Below are 19,478 nucleotides of genomic sequence, written 5' to 3' on the forward strand. Positions count from 1 at the left end.
CGCCTTGTTGGAACATTTTCTTTTTCCATTGTGTTCTTCCTGGGTACAGTGACGTGCCCATACCCTAATGGACCAATCCGTGGAGCCGTTACACACACACACACTCAATCTTTTCTCAGCTGCAGCTCCGCCGATTTCTCCTCCCTGAGATGGCAGGACGCGGCGAGGCTGTGAGTCGGTGTGTGAACACACACACACAAACTCCCAGCCAGGCTGCGGGTGTGCGTGTGTGTTCGGGCTGGGTTTCGTTGTGTCTCGCTGTCTCGCAGATGGCCACTGGGCTCATAGGGAGGGGGGGACAGGAGCTCCAATAAGCCGTTTAGGACAGAGAGTGAATACAGAGATGCTGTATGAGAAACAATGTGAGTTTGGAAAATTGCACCGTATAAATCTACTTTAGTATACCTCAACAATGGAATTATGATCAGTAGAAATGGCCATGACATGGGACCTTTAAGGTCCTCTTGAACGGGTGTGCTTGCAACAGCCCACTCAACAGGTCAGAAACTGAACTGCACTGAAATCTGCTTTGGTTGACACATACACCTGTCCTGCTTAACAGCTAGTTCAGATAAGCGACTCAACAGTTAAGATTAAAATGAGTGATCTTTTATCATTCTGCTGTTCAGGTATTGCATTATCAATTATCATGTGTTGGTGGTATGACTCAGAATGCAAGTACCTTATTGAGAAATGTAAATGTAAAAAGGGCAGGATAAAAAGATTTTTGGTGTGGCATTTCCTGTTCCTTTTCCTTCAAAATGGATTAGATTTCTACCAGCCGCAGCACTCCTTTAGTGGCTTTTGTTGTGCTTTAACAAAACCGCGCCTCTGTTCTCAGGCTACAGTATGTAGGCCAGAGGCTGAACAATGCTAAATTACAGTAGCTCTAATGGAGCTGGTATTCAGGTGTGATGACCATGTCCATTTAGTTAAAGATTTGTAATGTTTTGTAAAATACTATATGGTCACATGTAAATCATAGAACAATGGATAAGTAAATTCACAGGAAATGAATGGGAAAACGTATTCGATTATCAATTCATAATTTCAGTTATCAAGCAAAAACGGCAACATGAGGGTTCACTGTTTTTATTTATTGTGTGAAAAATACAAAAAAATATGGGATTCTGGACTGTTGGTCTGCCAAAGCAAATTACTTTAAAGATGTACATATAGAGAGAGAGATGTGATTGATAGGAAAAATAGCTTTATCCTTACCTACATGTTGATTATTTATAAATACATTCTCTAGTCAAAAGTAAATAACGTTTGTAGATCTCTGAGCAAATGATGAAGCTGCCATGTCTGCTTTTGGGCTTAATATGTACTTTGGGCCCCAGGGTACACACACTCGGATTACCTATGGGGAGAGGGTGTCAGTATGGACTCCAAAGACAAATATTTCCTTTGAAGACCACCCCCAGGTAATGCCACATATCACAGCCAGGCAGCCTCAACTTTACCCAGCACATACCCTGAGTATCCGTGCTGTCTGTGCAAGGCAACACTGCCATCTATGGATAAGAGCTGTAGTGTTTATTGTGCATCACGTTGCCGCCTGTGTGCGTCCAGACGTCGCCTCCTGACTGTTAACTGGAGGAAACTCCTCCCAGCAGACAGCGCGTCCTGTCGCCTTTCAAGCGCAATGGTCTCGTGGATCATCTCTAGACTTGTGGTGTAAGTCATTTTAATATTTATTTACATATGTTCTGTCATATAGTAGCTTAATAATAAATATGCGTTCCCTGTTATTGTGGCTATTTGAGACGCGCATTACGGTGCAGGAGCGGGGCGCTTTACAAGCCCCCGCAAATTGTCTAATATGTAATCGAAATCAGACCTCTGTGTCTAAGGAGAGCGGTGTATTATCATTTTTTGCTTGAAAAACAGTCCAAATTCTAACAGATTGCACTTTGCCATTTCATCAGCAGGAATGCTAGGCCTGTGTAGACCTGATGTATTTCTGAACTGCGCTCAGTATCATGGCACTCTTTGTGTTTGTCAAGTGTCCTTATTTATCACAGACAAAGAGGTAACGTGATTTGCTGAATCATCTATTATCATCCATCAAGTGATATGAGTCAGATCCAGAAATCAGAGGCAGAGAGCTAAATGTCAGTGAGCAGCGCGATGACTGTCAGAACAACAGGAGCGGTCAGTGAGTGGAGCAATATGCTCTGTTGAAGTCCCATATTGGAAAAAACAAAAGGGATGGGTCAGCCTTCTCAGGTTACAATGCAAGAGTTGTTCATGTAATAAGAAATGAATGCATACATCCCGATACCCTCCATTATAGCTGGAGCTTTGAATGATAACAAATAGGACGAGATTTAAGTTATGGTTATTTTCACCTGCACAAAGTATGAATCAGCGCCATTGCAGCCCGTGTGGAGTATTCTACCAACAGCAGGCCCAACCTTAAAATAGTGAGGCAAATACATTTAAATTACAAGATATGGTTTCATAGATGGAACAGTCTCAGCCTGCTTACAACCCTGTTATGTGCATGATTTTGGGTCCATTCTCCAACATGACATTCTCAGTAGCGTCTCCAACAGATGATCTGTTTATTTTTAGTGCCCTTGTGTTTCTTCGGAGCAAAGGCAGCGGGAGAGGTGCAACATGATGTGGGTCAGTAATTTGATCATGTCGCCCTCACAGCTGTTGCCTGGCTGTAACACTTCAACAGGGTCTCGGTGGGACACCCTGCAGCACAGGTGTCTGCATAGGAATTGAAATGTAAAGAAAAGCAATAAAACACTCAGGATTATAGCTGGAAGTTTAGCATCAGGACAGCTTGGTCGGCAAAATCAGCCAGGGATAAATTTAACTTTTCATGGCTGATTTCCTAGTTTCTCTCTGGGGGGGAAACCTTGTTGTTACCTGGCAACCTGTAAATCAGTTTAGATATGGTGGCATGTATCCCAGAAGGCTCATTTAATAAAATGAATGATTGTGTAAATGGATGAAAGAAGACAAAACATATCCAAATACTTTACATTTATGAAGGCAGGGTAATACATGTACTAGCCCAGGTCATTGAAAATATCTTCCTTAACACTGTATGTTTTCCAAAACTATTTATAACTTTAATATCTCTCAAATATTAAGATTGATCTTGCATTTTTTTAACTATCTCTCGGGCTGTAGTGTTAAATGTTTTGTTTCTCGAGTTAATGGGCACATTTTCTGTCTTCCAGACTTATCTTCGGTACGCTATATCCTGCGTACTCATCTTATAAAGCTGTAAAGTCGAAAGATGTGAAAGAATACGTAAGTATATCATTTGTTTTTTTAGTGACGAGATCACATTCGGCCATGACTTCCTTTTATGTACAATTCTTGAAAGTGTTGTGTGTAACTACTTAACTTTCACTGTTGTCCTACCTTTTAGGTCAAATGGATGATGTACTGGATCATATTTGCCCTATTCACTGCTGTGGAAGTGTTTACAGATATGTTTATTTGCTGGTAAGTGACTTGTTTTTAATGTTAAGTAATATAACATTATACTCCATGTTTATCTCAAATGTGGAATGGAGTGGCTCCATCATTTTTGTGTCTTTGGTGCAGGATTCCTTTCTACTATGAACTGAAGATAGCCTTTGTGGTGTGGCTGCTGTCCCCTTACACTAAGGGCTCCAGTGTGCTGTACAGGAAGTTTGTTCATCCCACGCTTTCCTCAAAAGAAAAGGTGAAATCCTTCCCTTTGTCGTACCTTCCTATTCTTCCACTGGTGGATTCAAGGAAAGTCTTTGGGGAAAATATTTAGTTTAAGTTAGCCTTCATGTTTTGTAACTAATAGAATTTGAGCTTTGCAGCTGTCCAGAGAACAAAAGTGCCCTTTGAGTTTTTTCTACTTTCGCTGTTAAAGATGTGTTGGCAGGACAGGATAGAGGAAATGTCAGTGTTCCTCCCTTTCTCCTTTCCTTTTTCCTCCTAAGTCAGGAAACACATTAGTGAGTTGGAGAAGATAAGTAAGGCAATTAAGCATAATAGAAGCACATGTCAACACAGCACATACATTAAGGACTGACCTAATAACGAGGGGGACAAGGTTAACATCATTTTGTTTCTGTCCTTGTTACAGGACATTGACGAGTACATCTGCCAAGCCAAGGACAAAAGCTATGACACACTGGTGCATTTTGGGAGAAAAGGGCTGAATGTGGCCGCCACAGCTGCCGTCCTGGCTGCAACAAAGGTAACGCAGACTCTGGATATTTGGTTTGTTTTGACCTGGGGGTACAGTAGAGGGGCATATGCACATAGGCTCATTGTGTGTTTGTTTTTAAAGTAGCCTATTGTCAGGATGATCCATGTTGTTGACACACTGCCACTGACACTAGATGAAAACCTTGTGTTACCTTTTCTAGAGCCAAGGGGTTTTGTCAGACAGATTGAGGAGCTTCAGTATGCAGGATCTGTCTTCTTGTGAGTCTGACACCAGTCAAACCGGCCCTGACCCTTCGCAGCCTGCAGAAGCAGCACAAACTCGAACCAGGTCCATGATGCGCAGCAAGTCGGAGAGCTGTAACAAGGGTGAGCATACATTACTCTGGCCCAGGAAATTGTTATTGGGACATAATAAAACTCCCTTGTAGTGCTGACAATATAAGCCATAATGGTGCTATTATAACACAATAATAGTGCCTGCATGGTTAGTTTGTGTAAAACAGATTATCTTTTAGATTTCTGTCTTCCTGTTCCAGCTTGTTTAAGCCGTCAGATATTGTTTAGAGCCTCTGCGTTCCTGAGTGGCCCCGAAACGTCGGTCCTGCCTTCCTGTTTGGAGCAGGTCAGGCGTCGCGGGCCTGCCAGGCTCACCACCCTGTGATTAAACTCACTGGCTGGGGGGGATTTGTTCCCAACATCATGTGGAAGCAGTTGTTGTTTGTTAAATTCTGGATCGTGTCCTTAAATATTTGTTCTCAGCTGATAATTCTTTTTTTGAGGAGGAAATTAAGACATTACATTAAGATACAAATGTTAACATTGGAACACAATTGTCCGCTGTGTAAATACATAATAACCTTTTTATCGAACAAGGAATTAAGATAATCTGTTAATATCTGAGAATAATAATAATAGCATTTACTCAATTATGGATCCTCTCAATTTAAAGGATAAACTAAGGTTATGTTATGGTATTGGCACCAAATCCCATTAAAACACAAAAATGTTAACTTAACTTCAATTATTTATGATCTTCACATCATAAGAACTTTCCTAATTCTCAATGATGTCAATAAGAGCAGTTACACACATTCAATAAACCAGAGACACGTTGTTCATGCCTTCCACTGATCCTTCTTCATGGCACAGATTTTGACATGACTGAGTATGAGATGTTGGGGTTGGGTCAATGGGAGTCCAAGGAGTCGCTGTCCCAGACCATTTCAACCTCTGAGTCCGAGTCCACACTCATTACGTCCTCTCTGACGCCCCAGTCCTCCCCACCCTCCACACCCTCCCCACCTCCCTCTCCTGCTCCGGAGGAAACTGAGGAGGTGGGGAAAAGGCTGCCGGTAGCATCAAGCTCTCCACTGCTGAGGCTGATGAAGAGGAAGGCTCCTGAGGTACAATGCCTCGTCAGCGTGGCTTCTCAGCTGCTGCCTGAATCTAACTGGCCCTTGAGAATGGGGATTTACTCACCGATTCACTCATTTCTGTTGCTGGGTAGCTAAATGAATCATCACAGTTCAGAACTCCTGAAACTGTGGAGGGTGTTTGGTGGGTTTATTGTTTGGTTCAAATGAACGTGTGATCTTGCATGGGTGCTCACTGGTTTTGAAATGTGGCATGGAGAACAAAATATAAACGTGGATTTAAAACACTGCTTTCCAGCCCTGGTCATAACTTGATAATGTGATGTTTATTGAAATGATTTTCCATAATCAGTCCCTAGGTGTGAACCCCAAATTGGTTTTCATTAATACATTTTAACATCTAATATAACCTTTTCTGTCATGTGTTGCTTAATTGAGCTGCACTGTTCTAAGGACATAGCGGCAATATTCTATATTTTTCTTACTGTTGACAAATCCCATGAAAAAAAAAACCGAAATTGACTGTATTGATTCTACAAATAAGTATTGTCTTTTTTACTTTAAGACTGATATTACTTATTAATCTTTGCCAAACACCACTTGTTGTCTAAAAATAACACAAAAAAACATATCTGATCCACACTGCTGCACTGGTTGCTATTAGATTGAACATTGGCACTGTATTTTAGTTAAAACTATCCCAGATACTGTACATGCATCTTGCTGCCCTTAATACTCAGTAAACATATTTAATAATCCACAGCAACAAATAGTCCCCAACAAATGCTTCCAAAAATATGCAGTTTAAAAAATCTATTAAATACGTTTGACCTGTTTTAATAGATGTATGTCCTTAGTAGGAACTTCTGGGCTTTGGACAAGAAACATACAAAAATAAAGCCAGCAGCAGTATCCTTTTAATAATGTGTATAAATAAATTAAATACTGTCTTTATTTGTCTTCCCTTCTAGCCTCCTCTTAGAGTCTTAAGGCCTCTCACAAGATCCAGGAGTGCTTTCTCCGAACAATGAAGCCATGTGAAACTGTCCTAAAGACTCCAGCTGCCTTCGCTGCAAGAAGTAAAAAATATGAATGGCCAAAAGCTACATGACTGAAGCAGCCATGCTTTGGAATAAGGTATTACCAAAGTGACCTATGATGACCCCTCTATTTATATAACATCTTGTGGCTCATGATTTGAAAAACATTGAGGGTTGTGACATCGAGTGCATATGAATGAATGGTTTCCATGCTGATAGACCTTTTTGATTTGATGGGTTATTTTATATGTTTTTATGTACGGTGTGTGTGTTACTTCATCTTTCTGATTTGATTGTTTTTGTATATCAGGTTTGGATAGGCAATTGCATGCGTGTCTTCCCAGCCATTGGTCCGCTGTTAACTAACAGAATGTAGTTTCATGAATACTACAAGCCGGAGTGAGAGTGACATGGTCAATGTAAGAGAATGTAGTAAAAGCCAATGTTCAATAGAAAACAAATGTCTTACCCCCATTCAATCTGTTCTATAGAAGCATCTACGATCAGCTGCATTCTGCACTGATTAATTCTCATATTATTCAAAAATCACTCTTCTGAGTTTAAACATCCTACCTTTGTAAAACTGAACACCAGTGGCAGACAATATTTTGTTACGCACCTCTCTATTAAAGCCTTAAAGAAAGATGTAACAACCTAAAATGTCTCAACATAAGTATTTCTAACAAATATGTTCTCATTAAACAACCATTTTGCACTATGTTTACTATTTAAAAAGGCTGCCCTCAATGCTCCTAAATGGCCTAAAAAATACATAAACATTTATTCATAACAAATTAATAGCTGAATATTATCACTAAAACTTTATTTCTTTTTTCTGTGGTAAAGGTATTCACACCACAGAAAAATGAATTCACTACTACAGGAGGTTATGGAGTTTACCGTTTTTGACAATCTACTGTTCATTTTTAAGCATTTAACTGATCATTCATTTGGCAATGGTCGGCCATTTAGGAATATGATACTTTGAGCTTTAGCAGAAATAGGCTATACCGTGAGTCAATATTTATTAAATATAAACATGGTTATTTTTCCGTGTTTGAAATCACTGTGTAGTGCTCTGCTGTTAACGGAGCAACACTAAACCCAACGATCTTCTGCTCCCTGATTTTTAAGAATTTATTAGAGTGACTTTATTAGTTTACAAACTTACATTTAAGTTTAAATTGCTTGTTGATACACTCTATGTTTTCATTCTTTACTTAATTCACTGAGCCTGGGACAAAGCAACATTTCACACAATATCACTGTGTTGGTTGATGGATAGACTTCTGCCATAGATCTATCATTTTCATCTTTGTATCGGTTTCAGTAAGAGTCTGAAGTTTGAAACGAAAGCTTCTCAGGTACAACTGTTCTGTCTACACGTCACTCACTCTGATGTTGTAGATACACTTATGCACATAAATTGTCCTTTTAAATGGACTTTTGGTGAAAAAAATGAAACGGGAAAAATCGATTGTGTTTCAACGTTAGTAGTATCAGTGTTAGTGATGGATGTGATATCCTATTAAAATTCATGCAAAGCAAAAGAGAAAAAAAATGTTGCTAAGAAGCAGATTTGTATACATGTGCGTAAACTGTAACTCATCATTGCATGATGTTTGTTATTAATTTGTATGAACATTTGATTCAAGTGATTTTGCTCAGACACCTTGCAGGTAAACAGTGAATCCTTTTGTCATGTTCTGTTGCTTTGTAGAAAGAATATGAAATGTTCTGACTATACATCCATGTTGGCTATACCTATGAATACTGTCTTATTTACTGGTAAATGTGCCACTTTGACTTCATTCATGAGGAGATACCACTTAAGTTATCCTAAGAAATGTAGTTCTGGCAGGCCAGAATGTCAAAATAATTCAAATTCAACCTTATTGTGAAATACAAAAGTGAAGTGATGAAATGATGGTTAATCGCTATCAATTAATTGTTCTACTGAGTTAAATAGTAAGTAAAGAATTGACTGTGTTCTAATCTTTGACTGTGTTCTAATCTTTTTTTGTCTTTAAAAAAAACTGGCATTTAAAAAGGAAAGGATCATTTAACATGATTTTATTACTTATTTAACATTATAATAAAACACAAAAAGAAGATGTCACTACATGAACCAGCACATTACACTTTGAGGTTGACCCGATCGTGGTACTTCAGGTACGGATCATTAACAAACCAGTTCCTCCTTTTCCAAAACGAGGTTGTCATTCTATCCAAAAGCTTTGTTTGTGATTTGTTACAGAATACATGCTCCCTCAGGCGGTTTCGCCGAGCAGGCTTCTTCTTCCACTGTTTCTTTTTGTATCCAGCCTGTAAACAATGTCCACAGGAAGACAGATTGGCAACATGTTCAAAAAAATGTGCAAAGACAAGAAATGGCTGATCTTGGCAGTTCTAAGCAAATGATTCATACCTTGCGTCTTATCCAAAGGTCACAGTGCAGCCTCATGAATCTCTCCGTCACAGATTTGACAGACTTCCTTTTCCCCTTCTTCAGACTGACATAGGTCAGACTTCGGCTTGGCTGTTGAGTCAGACTGGGAATAAGAGCTGAAACCCTACAACAACACAGAGTAGAGAAAGGTAACATGAATTGCTAATCAGAATCAGGTAAATCCAAAGATCCATAACTATGAGACTCTCAGGCCTTTTTGAGGCTAGCTGCTTAAAAGGTGGGGTAGGTATTAGGTAAGTTTGAGAAACCGGCTCGAGATACACTTTTCGTTATATTCCATGGAATGCTCTTAACATCCCGATAGCAATGAATATCTTAAGTGCTTTGACAAAAAATCCATAAAAAGATTTCATCTGTGGAAGCCGTAATACTGTAAAAGGCACGACCAATCATTTTTTCTAAAATAACTGGACAGCCTACCTGCCTGTCAGCCTTCCATCTGTGCACAAACTGTGGCAGATTTTTTCCGGCTTTGTATTTTCAAATTCTAGCGCACTCGAGCTGGTTTCTCCAAAATTACCTACCCCACCTTTAACACAAGTGTTTGTTTTATTTGGTCGGGATTGAGGAATAGCATTTTGATTCTGGTGCTTAACTCTTTTGGATGTCCAATCTTCATGTCACATAATTACAAAACTAATTCTCAAATGACAAGTAGTAGATATTGAATGCAATATCCTTGTTGCTACTGACTTTAATCTTAACCCAAATGTCTTTTCATGCATGGTATAACATTAAGTAATATTATATATGTTGTGATAGCAAGATATCCCTCAAATGGAACAGAGCAAACCACTGGAAACAGCCCCAGAAAACTTGTGTCATGTCATGTGTTATATTCTATTGCCTATAGTGTCAATGTAAGTTGTGTTCTCTGACACGATGAATAGTAGAGTTATAAAGATACATGTGTTGATAATATTCAACTATGAAGTGGTGACGGGCTTTGGTTATTAACTGTCAACTGAACAGTAGTCTGGTTATCAGAAGGAGTTGTTGTACCGTTGAAGGATGCTGAAGCGGGGCGTCAGGCACACCACAGCCCGCAGAGGAGCGCGGACAGCGGCTGCAGTAGAGCCATAGAGAGGGGCAGGGTGGATGAGGCTGGAGAGCGGACAGAGCTGTGTTGTCCTGGCACACAGAGAGACAGACAGCGGCCTCAGCAACCCTGTCAGACACAAGGACAACATGACAGCGCTGAGAAAACCTAGCACTGTGGCTAGTTAGCTATTTTAGCAACTCCATGTACTGACTGTGATAACACACAACACGTGTTCGCACAATTATGCCAAAAGTTCAGTGAATTAGAATATGGAACAATACTAAACATTTACATGGTGAAGGGAGTGAGATAATACAAGTTGTAATGTCAAATTGTCAGTACATACCAGACACCCTTCTTGCAAAGGCGGCCGCCATCTTTTCTACTGGAATGTTCGCGCAAGTACGGAGTCCTGTTAGGACAAATGTCACTGTTATTACATTCAACGCATGGATCTAACGTAAATACGAAAAGGTGCATTACCGCCACCTAGCAATTATTACTCACATGTTGTATGATTTTATTCTCAGGAAAATATGGCGAAATTACAGTTTTGTTGTATTTGGTTTATAAATATATATTTCCTAATTTTGCTATTGTATCTTGCTAACCAACAACATTTCAGAGGCAACAAGTGTACTTTTTACCACTCTACATGTATTTGATATCCTTTTAAATTATATAGATTTTTAAAACATGACAATTTAAGATATGGACAACAGTCCTGTTACTAATAACCAACAGCAAAGGAAATGTGCTGCCCTTTGCAACAATGATATGCTTCTTACATGTAAATGCATCATGAATAACAAATCCACTCATGAAATATACACTGACATTTTGTATACTTAAATGTATTCACCATAAACTAACTGTACTTTTATTAGAGTTTAAATGAATGCAGGAATTTGGAATGGAGTAGCTTGTTTCCACATTCTAACTATTTTCACTTAAGTAAAGGATCAATACCTCTTGCACCACTGCTGTCTGGTATTGAAATACAAACAAGACAGACCAACCATATAATTAGTGTGTATGAGGTTAAGTACTCTGGCATCAACTTTCTGTGCATGTTATACTTCTGAACACAGTCTTGGGTGCAACTCTTAACTGTATCTGTCTTTCTACTCCATGGTTGTGTCACACTCAGTAAACATGTTTATCTGAACTACAGATCTGCTATTTGTCAGTCACATTTGATGTTTATATAATGTGGAAGAAATGTTCAGTGCAGTGTGACCAAACAACATATTTGTTAGAGGGATTTCCCTTTTTTCTTCAGTCTGGTAAACCTTGCAGTATCCCCTGAATACATATTCTTCATGGCACACATTATTACCTGTCATTGCAGGAAATGCACAGGGGCAACTACACTAAACAAAAATATAAACGCAACACTTTTGTTTTTGCTCCCATTTTTCATGAGATGAACTCAAAGATCTAAAACATTTTCTACATACACAAAATAACCATTTCTCACAAATATTGATCACAAATCTGAAAAAATCTGTGATAGTGAGCACTTCTCCTTTGCCGAGATAATCCATCCCACCTCACAGGTGTGGCATATCAAGATTCTGATTGGACAGAATGATTATTGCACAGGTGTGCCTTAGGCTGGCCACAATAAAAGGCCACTCTGAAACGTGCATTTTTGCTTTATTGGGGAGGTCTGGGGGGGTCCGAAAACCAGTCAGTAGACCCCTCAACTTTACACCACCTTACAATAATACTAGTTAAGATGATTTGTATGTCAGGCTGTCTTGACAGAATAGGCCGGCTTAAACTTAAAAACCTGGTATTTATTTTTTACTGGTTATGATAGTAGTGGTTTTCCAGGATTGGGTGAATTTGTGAAATACTGCCTCATTTTCTATACATTTAAAACATATATTCCATTTTAGGTTTGCAATCAAATTCAAATAAGTGCAAAACAGTGAGAAATGAGGCTCAAATTAATTATTTGTATTTATTTTCCTTTATACAAACATAACTTTAAAAAAAGCATGAAAACATGAAAAACAATCAGCAACCATGGCAGCAACCAGTTTACACCTCTCTGTAGCTGTGGAACTACAAGAGTTATTGGAAGTAACCACAAGTCTATCAACACATCAGTCTGAAGTAAATCAATTACCTCTGTAAAAAAAGTGCTTTTCATAAGACAGAGAGGTTCCCACAAAGTCAAGGAACGCATCTATTTTCACCGCTCAACATAACTCTCATAATCCATTAACGTAGTTTACAAAAGAAGCGTGTTTGTCTCTGAGTGGAACAATTGTACCAGTGTAAAACTACAAAAGTTCAGAAAAAAACGTGTGTTTCTTTGTAATATATTAAAACGTACCAGATTTTAAAAAGCTGGTGGATTGTCAGAGCACTCTCAAGGCACCAGTCCAGTGTTTTAACTTCGTACTCCTCAATCAGTTCTTGTGTCTTTAGTTGGGACCCATAACAAGATACCAAGCACAGCTAAGATGAGGTCCTCTGTTTCACCAGCCAGCATACACAGGTTCCGCATCACAGGGGACGCCATAGTATCGACCCTGAGGTCGCTCTTTGCCTAATAGTGGAGCTCGTGCTACAGTCAACTCTCCATCAATGTCCCTCCGTTGACGTAGGACCATTAAAATGATGAAGAGTACAGCCACTGAAAAAGAACACCAGAGGATGTTACAGGAAATGTCCATTTACAGTACTATTGATTACACATAAGCCAATATTATACTGTGAGCATTATTCCTATTTTAATTCATTTTGTCCATTGGGAATGCAGTGGTCTCAGTTTGACAGGGAAAAAAAAAAGTTTTCATTGTGCAAAAAGAAAAGTGTTCTGTTTTTGTGAGAGATATTAGTGTCATATATCATAGCATACCTTAGGCCTGCAAAAATGCTTAGTTTATATATGAAATCTGCAGTACAAATCTTATATTTTAATTAAAATACATTAAGTAATAAACAAAACAAAAGATAATAATAATTCAGAGTAATTCAAATTCCTTTCACTGCAATTTTTTTTTTTCATCTTTGCTCATTTCCTAATATGAGTGAGAAAAACATGAACTGTGCCGTTTAAGCTAAAGAAGTTTATAGCTTATATATATATATATATATATATATATATATATATATATATATATATATATATATATATATATAATTAGATTATATATATAATCTAATTCCCACATATTGCAGCCTGAAGCTTCACAACTTTAAAGGTAATAAGTTTTAAAAGCATAACTTTAAAGCAATTCTTTTAAACATGTTGTTAGTTCAAGTTTTCTTTAATATAACATGAAAAACAATATTAAACCCTAGCTCTCAGGCTCATTTCATAAGTATTCAAAAAAAGAAAAGCATGCAAGTAAAAGCCAAATGAAAGACTTAAAATATGCGAGATAAAATATACGGCTAACATATAAACATGAGTGGAATCAAGTGATACATCTGTGGGAGACAGTACTGCATAAATATGATTGAATAAACTGAATGTAAACAGGAATAAAGTAACTGTATATGCAATGGAGAAGTAATATATATACAGAGATGTCTTAACAGTATGACAGTATTACGCGTTGAAGGACAAAGTGACAGAGTTTAGGCAAAATACATTCAAAAGAAGCTCTAAAAACATCAGAAAAACGCACTGGATAGTTAGGTGTTACTTACCCCCTCCCCCAATTACTAAAAGGGCCAAGGTGACAGGAGCCAGTTCACACGTGTCCCCTTCTTTGCGGAAGAAAGTCTCCATGCAGTATCCCGGAGACAAGCTGCCCTCTGGACAAAAAGCATCGCTGGGACACTTAATGGGGTTCACATCTGGACTCTGAGGGAAAAAACATGTCAACCAACATATGCAAGATATTTGTTTCCTCTGATTTGTGTGGACGTGCAGTACTCACAGGGCAGTAGTGATTCTCTGGACATAAATCACAGTTCTCCCTGCCCCAGTTGACCTGGTAGAATCCACTGCCACAGATTTGACACATCGTCTGATGGGGAAGCTTGTGCATGCCTGTTTAAAACCAGATATCACCTGGATGGATATCCCCTTTTTTATCATGAGCTAGCACACTGATACACATTACTCTTTAGGCCTTGTAGCATTAAGTTAGCATTGTGGGAGAAACTTCTGTGTAGCAATGCAGGAGGAGTCACCGACTCAGGAAGGAGACACGGGGAGAGCTGGAGCTCTGATGTCAAACACTGATGTGTTTATTTAGGAGCTTCGGCCGGAGTATTCGCAAAACAAGTCCAAGAGCCAGAGGTTCTGACTTCACGGTTGAGTTACCACGTCAATTCTGAAGAACTCTACCCCATACCCATGTATTTAGCTAGGTTCAGAGAGAATAATCAACATTGTGCATAACAAGATAGAATCATAACACCTCTATCAGCTGACGCCAACAGGCAGGAACAGGGAGACAAAACACTGAGAGCACAGCAGCCAAGGTTACAGGTGCGTGTGCTCAGTCAGGACAGTATGAACTGATAAACTGGGTCAAAGTTATGGGCTTTGGAAAATATTTCCCTAACAAGCATGATATCAATTACCTGGCCGACACAGCGTGCAGCCCCTTGCGGCAGACTGCAAAGCTTCTGTTCCTCCAGGACACATCTGACACTGGCTACAACCAGAGGAACTGAGAGAGAGAGACACGTTTGTGACTGTAAATGGATAAACTATTATATATTTCATAGCTGTCACAAGTAACTTTGAAAAATGTGAAAGCTGATTATTTTAAAGCTGTTTAGCAGCTTGGTCTAAAAGTGTTAACAGACATACAGTATAAGCCTGATAGGACTGATGTTTCAAAGGTTAAAAGAAACGCAACATTTACATTTGTATATCAGTGACTTACTCAAGCATGTGTTGACTTGAATTTGTGTGGAACATTTGGTTTTACTTGCATGCCCCCAAGGTAAATGAAGACTCCAAAAAACAGAGTGAAAGTATATATGAAAGAATATAGCAAAAAGAATGCTGTTTAACAACAGCAAAACTACATCAAATCATCCGTTTCCAAACTCTCTAGTTCAGTATGAGTCTCACCTGCGAGTACTGTTTATGCACAAGTCTATTAAATAATAAAGTTTAAGCAAATATGAATTTGTTTCAGAAGTAATGAGCATATAATTGGATGAATAAGATATCGACTATAATGGATGAGGTGTGTGAGAATTTATCAACTGATTTATTTTTATAGTTTTTCTGTTGTAAAACGCTGGCCCAATGTATTTGAATCATTAGGTTTTTGGATTTTCTTTTGGATCTTTCACTATAGATGCATGTGAGAAAAACACAGTTTTCAACATGAATTCAGGGTAACACACGCTGTCGGTGAGACATTGATAAAAGTCATATTGCCTCAAACTACAGTGTATGTGTGTGTGTGTGTGTGTGTGTGTGTGTGTGTGTGTGTGTGTGTGTGTGTGTGTGTGTGTGTGTGTGTGTGTGTGTGTGTGTGTGTGTGTGTGTGTGTGGGTGCGTGCGTGCGTGCGTGCGTGCGTGTGTGTGCGTGTGTGTGCTGCAAAACAGAACCATGGGATCATAAAATCATGTGATGTTGTTAGAGAGAGTTGTTAGGAGAGTTTCACAAAGACTTCTGGGCCCTAGGAACAAACCATAATAGAAACAGAAACCCGGCGGTGACATTTAAGTACAACTTACTTGCAGAAACTTCCCTGTGCACATGGTGAACATGAAGTGGAGCTGTGCTGCGAGGAAAAGAAACCTGAAAGTAGTAGGCAGAAAATAACTCAGCACATGTGATTTGTGTTTTCTCTCAAATCTTTGAAGATGTCAAACTATGTTGAGATACAGATACTCTAATCAGCTGCAAGCTAATGTTCATTTATAATTTACTTGACATTGAACATAAACAAATCTCATTTTTGACCACAAGCATACTGTTGGTTTCGTCTGAAAGCATATCAATAGTTAATGATTTACAATTGATGATTTTTTGTTGTTGTATTCAGCTAAATAAACACACCTGCTGGACAACTTGTGCAACTGTCTCCACCAGTGATATTGTTGAAGGATCCAGTAGGGCAGGGATTACACAAGGGACTTCCAGTGAAACTGTGCAGTAGTGCAACAAACACAAGACATTGAACAGTGAACTAGATGGTAAAGCCAATCAAATCCATTAGAAGTCAAAGTAAATGTAGAATTTGTGTCATACTTTGTGTAGAAGCCCAGGTTGCAGGGCAGACACTGCTGCTGTCCTGCTAGCGGCTGATAGAAGCCTCTGTTGCATGGCAGGCAGGCACCAGGAAATAGACACAGCCCGGGGTCAGCACAGCATGCACACAGCAGGGTGTCTGGGGAGGGATAGGGAAGCATTTTCTAAACCACGACTTTACTGTTTACATCTTAAAATGGTAGCTTCATGTCAGATGATACGGTCGTTGACTCACTGTTGTCGTACTGCGATCCCGGTGCACAAGGCTCACAAGTTGAAGTGTTGAACGCGAAGCAGCCTGGGGTCGTGGTGAGGATCATGGGAGTTACAGTCAGATCAGTCACATTCTCCATGAGAGTGGTGTTCATCACTGCAGGAGCTAGTGTGGTCTGGCTCACCACCATGCCTGGAGGAGAAGGACACTGTCTTTCAATTCTGACTTCTGCTAGTGGACTGAAGGAGGAGTATTAATAAATCAAATCAATCATGACTGGTTTTTAGGAGCCTAATATGGTGCTATATCAGGCCTGGTTTAAATCCAGCTAGGACTATTTGTTACGTCTTGTACCCAATCTCGCTTTTTCGACATGATTTGTGTCATCACTCTACTGACACAAAAGCCATAATGCACACAGAAAACTTGAAAAAAAAGTTATGTCTGTCATAAAAACAATCCAATTGAATTATTGATTTGACCTGAAGTTGACATGTTGCAAAGGTCATGCAAATGTCTCTTGGGCTTTTGGAGTATATCTGTTACTGAATGTTTAATACAACAATAGAAGCAAAAACTAAGTACCTTTTTAGAAGGATTAACAGAGCTAACCTAAGACTTTTTGGGCCTATGGTTTTTTGGCATTTATTTATTTAAAAGGTCCCATGTCATGGCTAATTCTACTGATCATAATTCCATTGTTGAGGTCTACTAGAATAGATTTACATTGTTCAATGTTTCAAAATCACATTGGCTTTCTCATACAGCATCTCTGTATAGTATATTCACTCTCTGTCCTACACGGCTTGTTGGAGCTCCGGCCCCCCCTCCCTATGAGCCCACTGTGCTCTGATGTGTGTTTATGTGTTACAATGGCATTTGTTAGCAACCAGAAAATGACACCAGTAATGACAAACAGATGAGAATGCTGCGTGGGGTCTGGGTGCCGTGTTGGCGAGACGTTGCGGGGCTCGCTGCTCCGCCCTTTGAGGCTCGAGGAGAAGACAGTGTGAGCTGTATTACTGGTGTCGTTTCCTGGTTGCTGCGTGGGGTCGTTGAGACAGCGAGACACGTGTGGCAAACTGTGAGTGGAGATCCACGTAGCCGCGGCTGAGAAAGGATAATGCTGAGTGAGCGTGTGTGCCGGCGAAACTCCGCGGAGTACCGCAGGTGAGAAAAGATAAGGCTGAGTGTGTGTGTGTGTGTGTGTGTGTGTGTGTGTGTGTGTGTGTGTGTGTGTGTGTGTGTGTGTGCGTGCGTGCGTGCGTGTGTGCGTGTGTGTGTGTGTGTGTGTGCGTGCGTGCGTGTGTGTGTGTGTGTGTGTGTGTGTGTGTGTGTGTGTGTGTGTGTGTGTGTGTGTGTGTGTGTGTGTGTGTGTGTGTGTGTGTGGGGGTTTCGTTACTATACTCAGGAAGAATAAAATGGAAAAATAAAAGTCTCCAACGAGGGGTTCTGGGGCAGCATAGACAGTTCTTTTCTGTGTTAGAGTTTTACTCGCTACAGGGTGTACTTTGAGGGTTTGTGACTTTGTAGACCGTTTACATGCAGAAAAAGCTACATAACACACAAGGGGACGGGTAATAACCGGAAAAGCATGACATGGGACCTTTAACAAATACATAATCAACCACATTATAAGTAATTCATCTGATCTCTCCTTTCCAATCTCTGCCTTCCAGGTTTCACAGGTACACTGGCTTGCTGTATTTGTGATTTTTCAGCTCACATCTTAGCACACTGAAAAATCCAAATGCAGAATACCAAAGCAGATTTTCTGCTGTTGTAGTGTCAAGTAGACATTTCTGTAAAAAGGTAGTCTTGGAGAATTTGAAATTGAATGTATTCACATTTTCAGCCATTTACAGTAGTGCTCTTAGTTTTAAAGAATTAAGTATATATTAAGTATTCAATCATCTCCCTCATTCTCAGACAAGCATTGAATATGAATCCAGCCTCTGGAACTAAACAAAAAAGATGCAGCAGGGTGGTTCTCCCGGTATAAAAGAGGTATTTAAACTGTAGCTGTGTTATCGTGATATCTTAAATACCTCCACAAAATCTTGATATTCCTTGGCTTTAACCACTGAGAAAGTGAGAGCAACACGTACAGTATAACGACTTTAGTAAAACAGAGCCCATATTGTGTTAGTAATCACATTAGCCATGTGCTTAAGTGCTTTCTTCAATATGAGCCATCCTCCTCATGAAATTCAATTATTCAGAAATTGGGTCATGTGATTTCTCTGGTTTTCTGGGTTGGCAACATTTCTCTCTCAAACTTTTAGACATAATCCTTTGTTATACTAACATAAAGTTATATTCTTAAGTATAGCAACATCATATTCAAATCTTTGTAGTCTCTTTCAGACTGTTATTGTCATACCACATGATACTTCGTTTTAACATAACAGTCATTAAGAACGTTTGTTGTGAAAGGATTTCCAGCTAATACACTTTTATTTTAGAAAGATGTGTCCCACTTTTCACATTTAGTTGTTGTGACTGCATGACATTTGTATTCAATGTATAGTTATGTTATGCTTTGATTGCTTTAAAACAAGTCTTTAATAACCTTACTTATCTTAACATAATATGCCATTTCAGTTTTAATCAGTGAGTTTACACTCTCAAAAATGATTATTTAGTAGACCTACATCGTGCCCACTGTGTAGCAGCATTACAGCAGTTATGGTCGGTTAAGAGTCAGGCTCACCAATGAAACAAGCGGCGCATATGGCAGGCAGAAGTCCCCGGCCCTCCATCCTCCAGATAATATCGAGTATATCTCCAAACAATGTCAGGACGCTACAGCATCCCTGGCAAGTGTCCCGCGAGCTGCCTTTGTTTTTTAGAGAAGACGTCAGTGACGCTCGCTCGCAGTGGGATCAGTTCTCTCATCAGTGTCATATGACAAAAATACACATCATGTGATTTTGCTTTACAGGGAAAAACTGTGGAAAATGGGCCGG

At 39.4% G+C, this 19,478-nt stretch overlaps 3 protein-coding genes across 5 annotated transcripts; 1 reads left to right on the forward strand and 2 right to left on the reverse strand.

Moving 5' to 3' along the window:
- The first annotated feature begins 1,558 nt into the window (after positions 1-1,558).
- On the forward strand, positions 1,559-8,591 carry reep1 (receptor accessory protein 1). Of its 2 annotated transcripts, XM_079640344.1 has the most exons (8): positions 1,559-1,680; positions 3,204-3,276; positions 3,398-3,474; positions 3,577-3,697; positions 4,094-4,207; positions 4,380-4,545; positions 5,329-5,582; positions 6,524-8,591. In XM_079640344.1, the coding sequence occupies exons 1-8, from the start codon at positions 1,649-1,651 to the stop codon at positions 6,581-6,583; spliced, it is 897 nt and encodes a 298-aa protein (XP_079496470.1). In that variant the 5' UTR covers positions 1,559-1,648; the 3' UTR covers positions 6,584-8,591. The 2 variants fall into 2 exon arrangements, with proteins under 2 accessions (XP_079496470.1, XP_079496471.1); XM_079640345.1 differs by lacking the exon at positions 5,329-5,582.
- Positions 8,592-8,648: 57 nt separating this feature from the next.
- Positions 8,649-10,604, reverse strand: mrpl35 (mitochondrial ribosomal protein L35). Its single transcript, XM_079640346.1, has 4 exons — positions 10,451-10,604; positions 10,065-10,230; positions 9,021-9,165; positions 8,649-8,917 (listed from the first exon to the last, which is right to left on the reverse strand). Exons 1-4 carry the CDS (start codon positions 10,479-10,481, stop codon positions 8,729-8,731), a joined length of 531 nt encoding a protein of 176 aa, XP_079496472.1. The 5' UTR covers positions 10,482-10,604; the 3' UTR covers positions 8,649-8,728.
- Positions 10,605-12,059: 1,455 nt separating this feature from the next.
- On the reverse strand, positions 12,060-19,406 carry LOC307013098 (uncharacterized protein). Of its 2 annotated transcripts, XM_079640349.1 has the most exons (9): positions 19,223-19,406; positions 16,531-16,701; positions 16,296-16,434; positions 16,104-16,192; positions 15,779-15,842; positions 14,662-14,750; positions 14,010-14,122; positions 13,777-13,933; positions 12,060-12,754 (listed from the first exon to the last, which is right to left on the reverse strand). In XM_079640349.1, exons 1-9 carry the CDS (start codon positions 19,269-19,271, stop codon positions 12,597-12,599), a joined length of 1,029 nt encoding a protein of 342 aa, XP_079496475.1. In that variant the 5' UTR covers positions 19,272-19,406; the 3' UTR covers positions 12,060-12,596. The 2 variants fall into 2 exon arrangements, with proteins under 2 accessions (XP_079496475.1, XP_079496476.1); XM_079640350.1 differs by lacking the exon at positions 14,010-14,122 and having other exon boundaries at positions 15,779-15,820.
- Positions 19,407-19,478: the final 72 nt, after the last annotated feature.

This window comes from Notothenia rossii (assembly GCF_949606895.1).
Source record: "Notothenia rossii genome assembly, chromosome: 7".
NCBI classification, from domain to species: Eukaryota; Metazoa; Chordata; class Actinopteri; order Perciformes; family Nototheniidae; genus Notothenia; species Notothenia rossii.